Genomic DNA, 17065 nt, shown 5'->3' on the forward strand with positions numbered 1-17065 from the left:
TAAAAGAATATTTTCATGACCTCAGGTAGAGATTGATTCCTTAATGCCAGCAAATTAATCCATGAATAATTATTGAGTGCCTGCTATGTAACAGGCACTCTTTCAAGTGATCGAAATATATCAGTGAACAAAACAGAAAAATGCTTTTGTGGAGCTTACATGCTAGCTGGTATATTTTGGCATTGTAGGCATATCTGTCTAGATGCATACAGGATAGTTTATTTTTTTATTGGAATTCAGAAATTTCATCTGAAATTAAGTATACATCTTTTATTTTATGAATGAGTGAGCATGTTATATCTTAAGACAGGTTTTGGGCTTTTGGAAATTTTCTCCTAGTTATTTCCTTGATTGTTGATTTTACTCCATTGCTCCATCCCCTCCTTCCTTTCCTTCTGGAATGCCTGTATTTTCCCCTCCATGTCTCTTACTTTTTCTTGCCCGAGAGTCTGTATATTTGCTGAAAAACCAAAGAACTGTGCATGGCCACCTCGAGAGATTCTCCTAGAATGTTGTGCAGAAAGACAACGGATACTCTGTTTCTATTCAGTGATTTGGTTTTGTTGTTGCTATTGTTGTTGTGTTTTACACCTTAGGGATTAAGGGATTCAAGAAAATACTCCTATCTCTTCCCACTCTTGGTTAAGAACCAACCAAGATTTCCCCATAAAATTTGCACACTCTGTTTTATTGTTATTATTTCAAATAATTCGTATTTTCTTGCACATTGCTTTTATTCAGTAGCAATCTGTTCATGTTTTAACACAACATGATTTTCTCAGCTCTCACTGATGCTATGGATTTTTTTTTTCTAAGTTCTCCCATTTCTGCCCTGTTTCCTACTGGGCATTTGATCTGATTTCTCATATTTGTTCCCTTTCTTCAAGCTCTGATATTTTCCACATTACTTGCTTCCTTTGTTTGCTCATGGTTATGAGAGATGATTTGATAAGTCACTGTTCTTAGCTGATGTAGGTTCTCATGGAGTTCTGCCTCCTTCTCAGTGAACAGTAGATTGGGCATCATCTTAGGAAGGTTATAAGGAACGGCACAGGTCAGCTGGCCAGCCCGTACTCTTAAGTAAGGTAAGACCCATGGAGACATGAGGCAGAGCTCTTTCCACAGGGGCCAAATACTGAAGGCTCCAAAGTGAGGGCCTCTCAGCATGGTTTCATGAAAGCTTTCCTTCAAGTTAGGTTAGTTGCCTTCCACCTTACTCTGTACAGACTCACAGGAATCCCAAATTTTAGAAAGAACTTTTGCTCTCTTTTGTGTGACAGGATTGTAGATTCTTACTGAATTTTATTTTATTTGAATTTTTGACACACAAAATTAGAATCAAAGATGTGTTGCCATATTCCCAGAACCCTCCTGAATGCAATGTTGAATCCCTTCGTCTTCTTCTTCCTTTCTTTCTTTCTTTCTTTGGCTGCGTTGGGTCTTTGTTGCTGCCCACGGGCTTTCTCTAGTTGTGGTGAGTGGGGCTACTCTTCGTTGCGGTGCGCAGGTTTGTCATTTCTCACTGCGGTGGCTTCTCTTGTTACGGAGCATAGGCTCTAGGCACACGGGCTTTAGTAGTTGTGGCACGCAGGCTCAGTTGTTGTGGCTTGTGAGCTTTAGAGCGCAAGCTCAGTAGTCATGGCGCACGGGCTTAGTTGCTCCACAGCATGTGGGATCTTCCCAGACCAGGGCTCAAACCTGTGTCCCCTGCATTGGCAGGAGGAATTCTAAACCACTGTGCCACCAGGGAAGTCCCCTTGTTATTATTTTATAATGGACTTCCTTTTTGCTACATAGCCTTGTATGGTCCCAAGATAGATAGAAATATCAGGTGCAATCCTAGCACTGAGGATACAGTGATGATCAAGATATTCCTTGCTATCACTTGAGTTTGAGTTGAACAGGCATAATAACAAAAGAAACAGTCAGTAAAATAAAAAGACAACTTATGGAACAGGAAAAAATATTTGCAAATCATCTATCTGATAAGGAGTAATATCCAAAATATATAAGGAACTCATACAACTCAATAGCAAAAAACAAAAACAAAAACAATCCCATTAAAAAGGACTTGGGCAAAGGACTTAAAAGACATTTTTTCCCAAGAAAATATACAAATGGACAACAGGTAATGAAAAGATGCTCAACATCACTAATCATAAGGAGATGTAATGAGATAATACCTTACATCCATTGGGTTGGCTATTATCAAAAAGACAAGAGATCAGTGTTGACAGGATGTGAAGAAAAGAAACCCTTGTGTACTGTTAGTGGGAATGTGCATTAGTACAGCCACGATGGAAAACAGCATGGAGGTTCCTCAAAGATTAAAAAAGAAATAGAATTACCATATGATCCAGAAGTACCACTTCTGGGTATATATCTGAAGAAAATAAAATACTATCTCAAAAAGATATCTGCACCGCCACATTCATAGCAGCATTATTTACAATAGCCAAGAAATGAAAACCACCTAAATGTCCACTGACTAATGAATAAAGCAAATAGGCTTTCATTTCTATTCATTGGCCCAATTTTCTACCTTACACCAATATCACGCTTTCATAATTACTATAGCTTTATAATAAGTCTTGATATTTGATATAGCAAGTCTTCCCACATTGGTCCAATTCTTTAAGAGTGTTGTGGTTATTTTCAGCAATTTACATTTCACTATAAATTTTTAATTAAACTTATCAAGTTCTACAAAATGGCCTGTTAGGATATTAATGAGATTGCATTGAATCTGTAGAAAAATTAGGGGAGATAATTAAATTCTTCAATTAAATTCTTAATATTATTGAGTTTTCCAATAAAAGAACATAGTTTATTCTTCCATTATTTAGATCTTCTTCAGTTTCTCTTAGGGATTCCTTCTGGTTTCCTGTGTAGAAGTTTCTCTATATCCTTTACTGGATTTATTCTTAGATATGTGATTTTTCTCTCCTATTGTAAATGCTGTTTTAATAAAACCATGTCTATTTTATAAAGAAATACCTGGAATTTTGTATATTGACTTTGTAATTTGCAATCTCTTTGTACTTATTAATTCTAATTATTTATCGATGGATTCTTCTGGATTTGTATACATATTCAGTCACTAATCCACAAATAATGATTATATTCAGTTGGCCAAAAAATTCGTTTGGGTTTTCTGTAACAGCTTATGGAAAAACCCAAACAAACTTTTTGGCCAACCCAATATAATTTTTTTCTAACTTTCATGCTATATATTTCTTTTTCTTGACTTAATACAAGTTATTAATGTAAAGAATCATTTCTAAAGCCATATTCTCTTTCATGAGGGCTGTCTGTGGCTTTGTATGGCCATGTCCATCAGTGTTTCCTGACAAAAAACAATGGAATTATTCATCTGCAAAAGGAATTTGGATACCCTTGGGAACAAGAGAACATTTTCTTACAGGAAAGATTTCCTTGTAGAAACAGTACCTACAGTGGAATCTAAGAATGGTTAATATGTAGAGGAGGGAAACAAAGAGGTTGACTATTCCAGACAAAGCAAGTGCTTGGAAGTGGGTGTAAGAAAAGAGAACTTTCATTTGAGGAACTGAAAGAATGCCAGTGTAGGACCATATTGAGAGACAGTTGGTGGGTCATAAGATGGGGCTAGGGAATTATTATCAGCAAGTTCATGTAACTGAGCATCTCCTAAGCCAAGAATTTGAGTATATCCCTGGCCAGAAGTCTCCATTATTGGCTGGACCTTTTAACACTCTGTTTATGTTGAATGATTTTTTCCTGATTTCTTGTGAAAAATATTGAAGCAAAAATATAGGGATATACTATTATTTTAAAAGTTCACGTTATGCAGTAAGATACTATTCTTGTGACCGTAACAAGTGAAAAAATGCTTGAAAAATTCCCATGAAAAATCTTCATTCAAAAATTGTGCCAACTTGGTGCTTGATGTTACTAGTAAAAATTTAAGGGGACCGGCCCATTAAACATGACTCAATTGAAGTAACTGAACTGTGAGTTATGAGTGAACATCAATAAGAGGACCAATAATTTCTGTATTAAGAGTGAATGAAAGAAGGCTATGTAAACCTCCCCTTTTAAATGTACACATCAGTGTCCATCCCCCCCCTACAAAAATAGGAGGATATGATCTGTTTGGAACTATGAAGAATAGTTAATCTCATAACGTTAAAGTCTTTAAGTGAAACAAAGGGAAAAAAAGTAAAGTGATTACATCAACATTAGGGCCCAGAATAGATCTTCCTAAGGAAGGTTGTTTAAACAGATATCTGAAAGCTAAGAATTAATAAAAACAGGAAGTAAGATGAGTATTTTTACCATGGGGAAAAACATATGCGAAAGCTGAAGGGTGAGAGAAAGCATGGCACGTTGAAGCAGGGGGATAATTTCAGTGTGCCTGCTACTTGGCATGCAAAAAGGGAGGTAGAATGGTTGAAGATAGGATGGAAATGTGCACTGAGATGGCACCAGAAGGTTTAAGAATTGGGTTATGGAGTGTGAACTTCAACTTTTCATTCTAAAGTCAATGGGGAAATGCTGTGAACTGATTTGTGTTGGGAAGATCACACTGGCCACAGTGTGGACAGTGAATTGGTAGGAAAGATCTTCAATGAGGCTGACCAGTGAACAAGTTATTCTGATGGTCTAGGCAAGAGATTATCTTGGTTAGGAGGCAAAGGGGATGGAGAAAAATAATCCGATTCATGAGATATCCAGGGTGTAAATTAAAGAGAACTTGGTGACTGATTGGATGGGGTCAGAGAGAGGTAAGAGAGAGGGAGAAGGCAGAGATGAAGGCTTCTAGGTTCCTGGCTGGGGCAACAGAGTCATTTCTGTGACAGGGAACAGAAAACACAGATTGGGGGTATAGCCTGCAGATCAGAGATAATGAACTTAGTTGGAGGCACTGAGTTTGAGGTGCCTGAAGGATGCTTAAATAGTGATGTCCAATAGACATTACCATGTCTGGAGTTCAGGATATTGGTTTTGCCTGTTTGGGTGATGCTATGGTAGCATTAAGATTTCTCATGGTCACTATATAGAGGGGGAAGGACAGAGGGTCTACCTGGGTCACAGCGTTGATGAACTCCACTAGGAATTTGAGAAATAAAGGACAGGGAGCCTCTCTACTAACTCCATCCTGTTGACATTTACTTATGTTTAATCTCCTTAAGCTCCAAAATACAAATTTAAAAACTGTCCTTAGAGCTATCAATTCTTCATGTATTGCCCATTTCACTCCTTCTCTTCACGTACAAACTTCTCAAAATAGTGGTCTACATCCCTTTCTCCATTTCTTCCCAACTCACTCACTCCTCACTCTGCTGCATTCAGGACTCCATTCCTACCAACGCACCTCAACAGTTCTTCCCAAGGTAACCGGTGGCTTTTTATTTTCAGTCCTCATACTATTTGATCTCTAAGCAGCCTTCTGCACTGCTGTCCACTCTTCCCCCTCAATGTATTTTCTTCCTTTGGCTGTTGTAGCACTATCTCGACTGGATTTCCTTCTATTTCATTGGCTCTTCCAGTTGTTTTGAGCAATAATAATGAACACAATCATTCACTGGAGAATTGCTAGTATCTCATTTTATTTTTCACATCAAACTGAGGGGCTTCCCTGGTGGCTCAGTGGTTGAGGGTCCGCCTGTCGATGCGGGGTACGCGGGTTCGTGCTCCGGTCCGGGAGGATCCCACGTGCCGCGGAGCGGCTGGGCCCGTGAGCCATGGCCGCTGGGCCTGCGCGTCCGGAGCCTGTGCTCCGCAGCTGGAGAGGCCGCAGCGGTGAGAGGCCCGCGTACCACAAAAAGAAAAACAAAAAAAAAAAACCAAAAAACAAACTGAGGCTCAGTGGTTGAGGGTCCGCCTGTCGATGCGGGGTACGCGGGTTCGTGCTCCGGTCCGGGAGGATCCCACGTGCCGCGGAGCGGCTGGGCCCGTGAGCCATGGCCGCTGGGCCTGCGCGTCCGGAGCCTGTGCTCCGCAGCTGGAGAGGCCGCAGCGGTGAGAGGCCCGCGTACCACAAAAAGAAAAACAAAACAAAAAAAAAACAAAAAACAAACTGAGGCTAAGGATGGTATGTGATTGAGCCCAGATTTGGACATAAGTCTGTTTCCTGATAGAGCCCCACATTTAAACAACCATTCTACACTGTCTCATTTGGGGGCGGGGGGCAGGAGAGCCATTATTAGCAGCCCGAGGGATAAAGAGTTGGCTTATTAGGGAGAGGAGTGTGAGCTAAGGAGCAGCCGTAGTGCAGTGGCAGGAGCTCATATTCAAGGTAAGTTAGGTCCTTCGTTCATCATCCTCAGTCAGTGCCCAAGTAGCCACGAGGCTGCAATTCGCCTACATTACCATAAGGGGGCAGCATCAAGAAGCGAGAGGCAGTGCCTGGGCACAGGGCTGGAGCCCCTTGGATAGTGAGTCTGAGAGTGAGCCGGCGTATTCACCTCTGTGTGCTTTTAGCTGCGCGCCCACGCCTCCATTCCAGTAGCTCCTTTCTTCCAGTGCAGGTCATCCCTCACCTCCACTGCATTACCCTTACCTCTAGTCTCCTAAGGTGGCCTTAGACTAGTAACAGAGTGCAGCCCCCCGGGGTAGGAGTCTGGGTTCAGATGTACTTGAGCGCCTGAGCGGAGCGGTGCTCCCAGGGAGCCTGGCGTAGTTCACTGTTCATCATCCCTCACGCTCCCTAGGGCCCCCAGGGAAGCTATATAAGGGCAGCTGCCTGGGGCGGAAGCATTGTTGGGGAGTGTGCCAGGCTTAGCCGAGGGTGGGGAGGAAAGGGGAGGGGAGCCTTGCCTGGGTCCTGGGAAGTTCGCGGAGACCCAGGCAGGGAGGGTGCATTACCTGAGGAAGGCTGGCCTTTGCTCAGACAGCCTTGTTGCTTGGAGACGTCTGCCAGCGGGCACTCTTCCTGATTACAACGTCTGGGTCCCAGACCTGGTTCAGTGACCTTCCCAAAGAGGAGTTTCTTCAAACCACTGTGCGGCTCATTCCAAACTTTGTCTATCCCTTGTGCCAGGAAGGACTCCCCATTTCCAGCTGCCCACGCTTCACTGAAAAAACAAGGCAAGGGAGATTAATTTAGCCAGGGAAAAATACTTGTGTGTGAGTGTGTGGTGGCGACTGGTAATGAAGAAAAAAACTGAGAAGCTGGGCTGGAAAGTTACGTGGGAGCCACATTGGGAAGGGCTTTGAATGTAGACTGTGGAATTCCACCTCGATCTTGAAGGCTATGGGAGTCACCTGGAACTTGCTAAACAGGAGCCTGACATGTCCAGTTTTGCCATTTAGATGGCAGCCATGTAGAAGGTGGATTGAAGTGTCTGGGTTTGGAAGCAGGGAGGTGAGTTAGGAAGTTCTTTTCATAATCAGAGCAGAGTGGGTGATATAATGAGGTTGGTAGGGAGGGAGGATGTGTTAAATAAAAGGAAAGGCACAATTGATTACTTGGAAAAACAAAATCACAGTGGAGGAGGAAGAGCGGAGAAATCAAGATGGGACTAGCTTCCCTGACCAGGATGACTCGGGTGCCCATTGGTACCATTCAGAGAGGTCCTATTTGGGGCAAGATGAGTGTGAGGCCCTTAGGCTATCCAAGTAGAGCTATGAAGAGGCAGCAGGTTATATGGGTTTGGATCTCAGGACAGAGGCTTAGAACAGAGTGGTCTGTGTAGAGAAAGGAAATTGAGCTTGGGGTGTTCTGTGCTCCCCAGGGAGGGTAGTGGAGGAAGGAGGATGTGCTTGTGGATACCACAGAGCACTGGTGACAACACAGACTGATTTTCTTTTCATGTCTCAGCTGTACCTGGTTTCCATGTCACAGCCCGGCCAAGCACAATCTGGGACTGACCCTCATGTGGGCCTTGAGAGATCGCAATGAAAGACTATATTCCATTCTTTGTTGGGGGCTGGAAATGATAGTCTTTCTTCACTCCTATCTCCCTACCTCCCAGAAGACCAGAAAGCTTTTCCCAAATTTTTCTGATTAAAAAAAAAAAAAATCACCTGGAGAGAAAGGATTTATTGTTTTTTAACCAGATTTCTGGACCCTTCCCTGGGAAAATCTTATTCTCTGCGCCTGGAGTAGGACCTGGAGAGATAGTGTTTTCAATAACCACTTCAGATGATTCTATCAAGGAATTTTGAGAAATGGTACTCAGGCTGAAACACAAACCTATCTCTTGAAATCTAGGCTCAGACTGACCCCCTGCTTCCCATCCTGAAATCAGATTCAAGTGAGTCTCAAAGGCAACCACAGACTGAACCTCCAACTCTGAACTCAGACAGACCCTAACCCTAACATGCACTAGAAAAGCTGGGATCTGGAAGGATCTGTGCAAGCCTGGCAGTTCTGTTGTGGAAGTGGCCAAGAGCAGTGTCTGTGGTCAGAAACATCAGCTCTGGGAATGAAGAGCTGTTGCACATGTGTTCTGAGTGGGCTTCATGCACTGAGATTAATGGGGCCCCCAGGGAGGTATGTCTGTGAAGAACTAGAGCAGAAGCAGGCTGGAGTTCAGAATTACCAGAAGTACTTGGTCTTTGTTTGCTGCTCTCACTGTTTCAGTGTCCTTTCCTAATAAGTCCTTTCTCTCCTCTGAGCCATGACTGAGTGATGTTTCTCCTTTTCCCTTTCATAGACCCTGGACTTGGGATGCAGAAACCTTGATTCTTGGTTCCTGCCATGGCCACACCAAATGGAACTCTGGTCTACCCAGCATGCTTCCTGCTGGTGGGCCTCCCTGGCCTGGGACCTAATGTCCACTTTTGGCTGGTTTTCCCACTGTGTTGTATGTAGGCCTTGGCCACCCTGGGCAACCTGGCCATTATCCTCATCATTCGTGTGGAAAGGTGCCTGCATGAGCCCATGTACCTCTTCCTGGCCATGCTTTCTAGCATTGACCTAGTCCTCTCCTCCGTTACTATGCCCAAGATGGCCAGCCTCTTCCTGACAGTCGTCCGGGAGGTCGAGTTCAATGTCTGTGTGGCCCAGCTGTTCCTTATCCATGCTCTGTCAGCCATGGAGTCAGCTGTCCTGCTGGCCATGGCGTTCGACCACGTTGTGACCATCTGCCACCCACTGCGGCATGCTTCTGTGCTCACAGGGCCTACGGTCACCACGGTCACCAAGATCTGACTAGCTGCCCTGACCAGAGGATTTGTATTCTTCTTCTCCCTGCCCTTCATCCTGAAGCAGGTGTCGTACTGCCAGACACACACTGTCACACATTCCTTCTGTCTGCCCCAAGATATTATGAAGCTGTCCTGTACTGACACCATGGTCAGTGTGGTGTACAGGCTCTGCAGCATCCTCGCGGTCATGGATGTCGACTCTCTCTTCCCTGGCTTCTCCTGTATCCTCATTCTGAGGGCTGTGTTGGAGCTGTCCTCTCGGGGGGCAGCACTCAAGGCTTTTAACACCTGCATCTCCCATCTCTGTGCTGTGCTGGTCTTCTATGTGCCCCTCATCAGGCTCTCGGTGGTACACAGGCTGGGTGGCCCCACTTCCCTTCTCAGTGTGATTACGGCTAATATCTATCTATCTACTACTACCACCCATGGTTAACCCTATAGTCTATGGAGCCAAAACCAAGGAGATTCATTCACGGGTCCTCCATATATTCTTACAGGATGGCAGGTGAGCAGGATAACCTCTTCAGTGTCCTCAGTCTCTACCAAAGATGGCAGGATTTGGGTCCTGTTGAACATCTTGGTGATTGGAACATCCAACCCACTGGGATGTCTGCTCCCAGTTACTTAAATAGACCTTGAATTTCTGTCTCCAGGAATGTGTCAATACAGAAGGACTCACGACAGTTTGGACAGGATATCCTGGTGAATGATCACCCTAGTCTCTCTGCTATGGTGGCCTTGGTGTATTCCTCTCTCCCAACTAGAAAATACACCCAATACTGACATGAGAAGGCTGTAAATGACATACCTTATGATTCATTCCAGTCTTGATATATGATTTTAATTATTTTGCTTCCATGTATCTATGTCAGTGAATCTGTGTTAGCTATAAAGCTTCTTTCTTGGACCCCAAAGTGGTTACACAGCCATTTTTAGGGGTCAATGAAGGTATTTGGGTGATAGTAATTGGAGGGAGAGAGGCGGTAGCAAGCAAAGAAACAGCTCACGTGAAATGTTACTTTTCTGTATGCATGTGAGTGTATTTATGTGGAATCTGCCAATGTCAATGTCATCTACGTGGTTCTACTGGAGACTGTTTTTCTTTAAGGGCGATGTTTATCCTGGTTGTGGCTGTGAGTGTGTGTGTTTATGTGACTATATGTATTTTTAGTGTGTGCGTGTGAGTACATAGAACATGTGCCAGTTGTGTTTTGGTCTGTGTGATAGTTGTGTCCTGGTGTGTATACACTTCATAAATAATGTCTCTGTACGTTTATTATGTTTATGTGGCCTCTGTCAGTTGGTATGTGACGTGCATCTATGTGAGAATGATGAACAATATCTTTATGTGTATCTGATGAGAATGCTGCCTCTTTTTTCCTTCATATCTGTAATATGTAAATGTACAATGTAAAATGTTACATATTTGTAACAATGTGGAATATATAATATGCATGAGTGTGTAGAATGTGTAATGTTGGGATGCTGTGCCTTTTGGCATGTGTGGTGTTTATCTTTGGGTGTATATCTGTTGTGCATCGTATTTGTGATGTGAAATCCATTTGTGTAATATATATGTCTTTAGTCATACGTAGGTGGAATATAATGTCTGAAGGATATGTGAAAAAAAAGATATGTGTACAAGGGGGCATGTGTGTGTATGCATTGTTTGTGATTATTGTGTTTTAGGGAGTATTTCCTTTGTGCACTGGGTATGGATTATATGACACTAGAGTGGGTATAACTTCTGTGTTCCTGGGCGCTGATTGAAGACTGTGTGTATATATCAGGGTGGAGGTAGGAAATTGAAGTAATTTCCATATTTGGGAGCCATGACTCAAAGAGGCCCAGTTTCTTGGCTTGGGCTCAGCCTGGGATTATGTTTCAGTCTCTGGGACTGATAGGAAAGCACAGTGGTTATCTTCTCAATAGGCAGACCACACCTTCTTCATCCTGACCACAAGGATTTCAGGTGCTTCTGTGACTTCTTCCCTTCTTTCCTCCCACCCTTCTGGAGGTACTGACCTCCCTAAATTGCTGGCCTTCAGTAGCAAATCACATATCTTCCCCTCTCCCTTGGCTTTCTTGCTAATCTACTAAACATGTTTAAGTGTCCTTGATTGTAGGGAGTTTCTTTTAATCCCTTTGGGGAATCAGTGAACAAAGATGGGGGTTGGGTGTGAAGGAGAGCAATAGGAGACATTGTGAAGACTCTGTCACCACCCCCCAGGGGTCTCTCCCCCCAGGTAGACTCACTTAACTTCCAGCTCTTGAAATTTGTTAGGTCAAAAACGTTCACGTTGAAGAATTATAGGTAGAAAACAATGTACGCTCATTTGAGGCAGAAGAAAGAATACTGAAGTATGACTTATAAGGTTAAAATGCTGGAAATATCATAAAGTGACATACTGTATAACCTCTCTGGATTTTGTTTCCTCTTCTATATAATGAGAAGCTACAATAGCAGTGATGTTGTAAAGCTTAAACCCTATGAACGTCCTTTGTAAACTTCAGTGTTGTAAATATGCAAGAAATGATCATATTCATGGTTGTCTCACTGTACAGCTTTAGGAAACATTGTCCACACCATGGTCCACGTGAATGGTGCGCCCGTATTGTGCAGTGCATCACCAGTTTTGCCACATGTGGCTGTCCTGACTTATTGTTATTAAAACAACTCTTTGTCTCTTTTTTTTTTTTTTTTTTTTTTTTCGCACAGGCTCAGGACGCGCAGGCTCAGCGGCCATGGCTCACGGGCCCAGCCGCTCCGCGGCATGTGGGATCTTCCCGGACCGGGGCACGAACCCGTGTCCCCTGCATCGGCAGGCGGACTCTCAACCACTGCGCCACCAGGGAAGCCCTCTTTGCCTCTTAATAAAGTGTTTTCACAAAGCTTCAGACAAACTGACATTTATTTTCCTGTGCTGGTGTCTGATTTACAAATGATGTTCAAATTTACAAATGAAATTCAAAGACAGCACAACCTTGCCAAGAAATTCCTTTAGACATGGTAGATAACTGTATTAGGAAAAGAGACATTGTGGGGCTGGAATTAGATGCAATAGACGTTAGGATCACTAGCTTTAATATTTGGGCAAGTTACTCAGCCTATTGCACCTCAGTAATTTTTGGAAACTCTAAGTGCTGTAAAAAGGAGATATAATGTAGCTCCTTTTGGGTGGTTGTGGAGATTAAATAGCATAATAGGTGTGAAAACACATGGAAAATAGAAAGTAATCAATACACATTGTTGGCAACGGTTTTAATAATAAAACTGTTAAAATGAGATATGTTTATTCCATTACAGGGAATTTTCAAAGTACAGCAGACTTCACCTTTCATAACGACCTGTTGTGTCAAGGCCAGGAGCTAGTCCCTCATCCAGGTTGCAGTATCACTGGCTTTAGATTAACTCATGGCCTTCTTTCTCAGGAGATCTTGGGAAATCTCTGTTCCTCCAGAATCTCTTTACTTGGATAACTGGGGGTGACTGGGGTAATTGTTGCTTGTTGGAAAAGTCGGCTAATTGCCAGACTAAATTAAGGGCTTCCCCTAGGCTCCCGCAGAATCTGTGTTTCCCTCTGTCATAAAACTTAAAGCTTTGTATTCCAACTGGATGTTTATCCCTCTGTCATAGAGCTTAAATAGTTTTATTATAGCTGTCTGTTTATCTTCCATCACAGAACTGAAATATCCATATACATAATTGTCTGTCTCCCTTGAGGACAAGGACTAGTTTTCTTTGTCTCTGGGGCCTGACATATAATGTGTTCAATGGCTGTTTGGCTGGGACCCCTTGGAGAGAAGGAGAGGGTGAGTGAGTTCTGGTTTACCTGAGATAAATAAATTCACTTATCCCTCCCCAGCCCTCCCCTTCCCCACCCCATCCACGCTTATCTCTTTTTCCTGTCTCTATAAATTATAGTCCTTAGTTTGACCTGTGCTACTTTATAAAATCAACAAAGTTCTTTCCTCACCCATTAATGATCAATTATGATCTAAAACCAACATTATACTATAGATAATATTTGGTTAATTATTCCGCACTATGGAGGCAGGATCCTTCTGTATTCTCTACTCAACGCCCTGTGAATCTTGAAGTTTTCCAGTCTGGCTGGTGGAAACAGTCACTCTCCTTGGCCCTATGTGAACACTGGGTGTTGGTGCTACCTCTAATCTTTCCAGGTGGCTCTGTCCCAGCTTTAGGTAGCTTGTTCACATGCATGTGGGCTCAGTACTCAGCTGGAATCTTGCAGAGGGCCCTCTACATGTCTCTGGAGTTCTCTCTCTGTGTAGATCTCTCACCCCCAATACCTGGTCTTCAAATTCTAGCTAGCTGGAGCTTCCTGGGCTCTCAGCTCCATGTCCCTAACTTAAGGTGTCCTCTGGGTTCTGCCTGGGTTCTCCTTCCCTGGGCTGCAGCAGGGAACCTCTCTCAAGGCAGTAAGTTGGGGAAACCCCAGGTTCACCTCATTTGTTTCCCATGCTGCAGGGCTCATTGCCCTTCATTGCCTGATATCAAGTATCTTGCAAACTATTGTTTTATGTATATTGTCCATTTTAGGTTCCTTCAGGTGGATGTTACTTCTTGTTACTCTGTCTTGACCAGAAGTAGAAGTCCCTGGGGTATCACTTTTTAAGTCTTCACACCGTCTAAGTCTACGGGAGGTTGAAGGAGGCAGCAGAGATGGCTCCAGGGTGATGGCAGTGAGTGTCAGGCTGCAGGTTTACAGGTACTTGGAGATCATGTAATCACTAGTTTTGATGCGGTCTGAGTTGGAATGGCTTGATTTGACATTTTCTAATTTTGCATAGTTTAAATCAGCATACCCTGTGTTGTGAATTTAAACCTGTAGTTGTGAAACTGATGAGTAAAACATAAGGAGAAACCAACTAAAATTTACTTTGCTTTATTAATAGACTTTTAAAAAACATTTAAATATGTGAGGTATTTCGTTTCACATTGAAACTGTTCTCTAACTCTCTAAAATGTCCTCTCACTATTTTTGCCCTTAAGAGAAAAACAGATGGCATTAGTCTTATATGGTTGGGGTTGGAGGTAGGGGAGGGTTAAGGAAACCACATCCTCCTTCCTCAGCAAGAAGTTCAGGAACTCAAGGCCAGGGAGTGGAAGGCAGAGGCATGGTCCCCAGGGATCCCTGTTATGCGTTAGCTAGAGACAGTCCCCAGAGCCTGGGGGACAAAGAAGATGCAGCCCTAGAGCTCTGGGGGAAAGCAGGTGGGTCCATTGGGATCTAGGCCCAGCAAGGACCCAAGCAGGCACCACCAATGGAAAGAAGGTCAGAGAAAGCTTCAGGAAGGTGATGAGTTGGCACTTAATCTTGGGGTCCCCCTGAAAGTATATCCTGCTTTTCCTCTGGCTGAGTTTGATAAGCCTGGTAAGAAACTTGGAGAAAGCTCCTCACAAAGACCATGGTCACACACATGAGTTTCTTCTAGCCTTTCCTCACTCATTCACCCTGTCTTACTTCACATGGGAGCTGGCAGAAATATCCCAGCTGGCACAGGGCCCATCTGGGGAGGATTCTAGAGACCCCTTTACCCACTGCCCCTCCTTCCCCATACTCCAAGCACACCTTCCCAGAACACAGAAGCCAAGAAGGACACCAGTCCCACAGTTGGCTACAAGGGGTACCTGCTGATAGACCCTCTGGCAGCACCCTGCCCCTCAGCAGGGAGAAGCCAAAGGAGGGAGGAGGTATGACAGAATCAATAAGCCTGATGTGGGAGGCTAAGGAGGGGGCGGAGACAGAGAGGGCTGCTCTTCAGTGCAGGCTGCCAGACTGCTTCTGGAAGAGTCCTGGAGAAAAGGGCACACATTCCTTCAGCGCAGTTGAGGTGAGTGCAGGAGACTGGGGGTGAGTCCGGGTGTGTGGGTTTCTTGCAGCTAGGGGTCCCTCATTAGACCTGCTGAGTGAATGAGAAACCAGGCCCGGAAGAACCAGAAGTCCAGGGTTAGGACTGGGGATGTAAAGGAGGCCCTTGACTCAAAGGACAGACAGACTTAGCAATTTCTATATTCGTGTGGTGAAGGGAAGCATGGGTGGTGTTGGATGCTTCCTTTGCAGTTTTCAAGAAATTTTCTATTGATCGGTTTACTGGGGTGCCCATCTAGAGCCTGGCAGGAACTGGCCTAAATGAAAGTGATGGGGGCAGAGAACAGATGGGGCTGGGACTGAGCTAGAGTTTGATTGGGGTTCAGTGTGAGAACACAGCCAGTCCCACTCAGGTCGTTAGTGTGGTCAAAGCTCACTTGGTGATCAGGGGTCAGACTATAGCTCTGTTTGGGTTGTGGGCTCTGAATGGGGTCCAGGCTCATATTGTACTTTGCATCAGGAGTCAGGCTGTGGCTGAGATTGAGACTTAGCAATCTTCCCGGGGCTCTGATCCTGACCCAGTCTGTGTCTAGGATCAGGGTTCAGTCTTCAGCCCATTTAAAAAGTGGATTTTGTGTCCATACTGTGACTTCCCCTGCCTTGCACTCATTTAACCTCCCACCCCCCTCCTCCCACTGAACCACTTGCAGCTTTTCAAACAGGGTGTGTTCTCTTTCTGGGTCTTTGCGTTCGCCAGAATGCACTTTTGAAAACAAATTAGATCAGGTCTATTGCTTAAATTCCCCCAAGTCACTCAGAATTAAATCAAAGCTCCTTGCCATGTCCTGCAAGCCCCTACAAGATCTGTCCCCTGCCCTCCTCTCTGATCTCATCTCTTACAACTCTCCTGTGCTCTTGATACTTGGGCCACCTTGACCTTCTTCCTTCTGGGAACCCCTAAAGCAGAAGACCTTTTTCTCTTGCCTCCTCTGCCTGAAACACTCTTTGCCTCGATCTTAGAACGGCTGGTGTTTTCTCATCACCCAGCTCTCAGCTCATATATCACTGCCTCAGAGAGGCCTTCACTGACCCGCTGTCTCAAATAAGGGTGCCCCGCCTCTGTCCTTTTCTATCCATCACTCTGTCTTATCTTCAGTGCACTTATCGTTACCTGAAATGTTCTTGCTTATTTGTTTACCTTCTGTGCTTGAGCTCCATGAGAGCAGTGATATTTTCTGTTTTATCCACTGTTTTATGTCCAGTTTTGGGCACATAGTAGGTGCTCAATGTGTTTTGTCATCTCACTGAATGCTGCTGTTCCCATGCCCCCAACCCTGCCTGCTTAACTGTGACTGGCCCTTCAAGTCTTGGCTCAGATGTCACCTCCTCAGGGAAGCCCTCTGAGCCTGATAACTTGGTGAGCTATTGTCTGCTTTGTTCCCGAGGCTCTTGTGCTTACCCCTGTCCTAGCATTTATCACAACATGTTATGATAGCTGCATATTTATCTTAATGTCTCCCCACCACTGGAGGGCTGAGCCATGACTTGTTTACTCTGTATTTCAGTATCTCCAGCGCTTAGCACGGAGTCTGGCATTGTCATTCAGTCAATAATTTTTGGAAAAAAAAAAGAAATCAGTGTATCAATCAAAGTCCCAGATCAGGCTTTTCCACTGCATGTAGGCAACACTCAGAGAAGCTCAGAAGGGCCCTGATGGGCCCTCAGAAGGTCAAACTTTGAAGGTGTGTGGGAATCTTATTGGCTCTGGTTCTATCTGGGAAATGGATCAGCAAGGCCCTGGACCCCTGGAGCCTGCCTGGGGGTGATTTTGGAGGGCCAGGCTGACTTGAGTGAGGAGAGTGGGAATGGGAACCTCACACTGCTTTTTGTGAGTCAGAAATTGCGATCTCTTATCTTTCCAATCTCCTTGTGGCCATTCTAAAAAGAATGGCCAAGGCCCTATAAGGGTTCATCTGCATTATCAAATCCAAGCAAGGTATGAGGGACAAAAGATGCAGATGATTTGGGGTGGATATGATTCTGGGGCCAGAACCTTCGTGGAGTGTTAAGAGAAGGGCTCCCTCTCCATGAAT

The 17065-nt window shown here is 44.3% G+C and overlaps 1 protein-coding gene across 1 annotated transcript; it reads left to right on the top strand.

Moving 5' to 3' along the window:
- Positions 1–8656: 8656 nt before the first annotated feature.
- Positions 8657–9644, top strand: OR51D1 (olfactory receptor family 51 subfamily D member 1). Its single transcript, XM_028500992.1, is given in 2 exon segments — positions 8657–9535; positions 9537–9644. Coding segments are annotated over 2 exon segments (987 nt in total).
- Positions 9645–17065: the final 7421 nt, after the last annotated feature.

The sequence above is a fragment of the Physeter macrocephalus genome, chromosome 16 (assembly GCF_002837175.3).
Source record: "Physeter macrocephalus isolate SW-GA chromosome 16, ASM283717v5, whole genome shotgun sequence".
NCBI lineage: Eukaryota > Metazoa > Chordata > Mammalia > Artiodactyla > Physeteridae > Physeter > Physeter macrocephalus.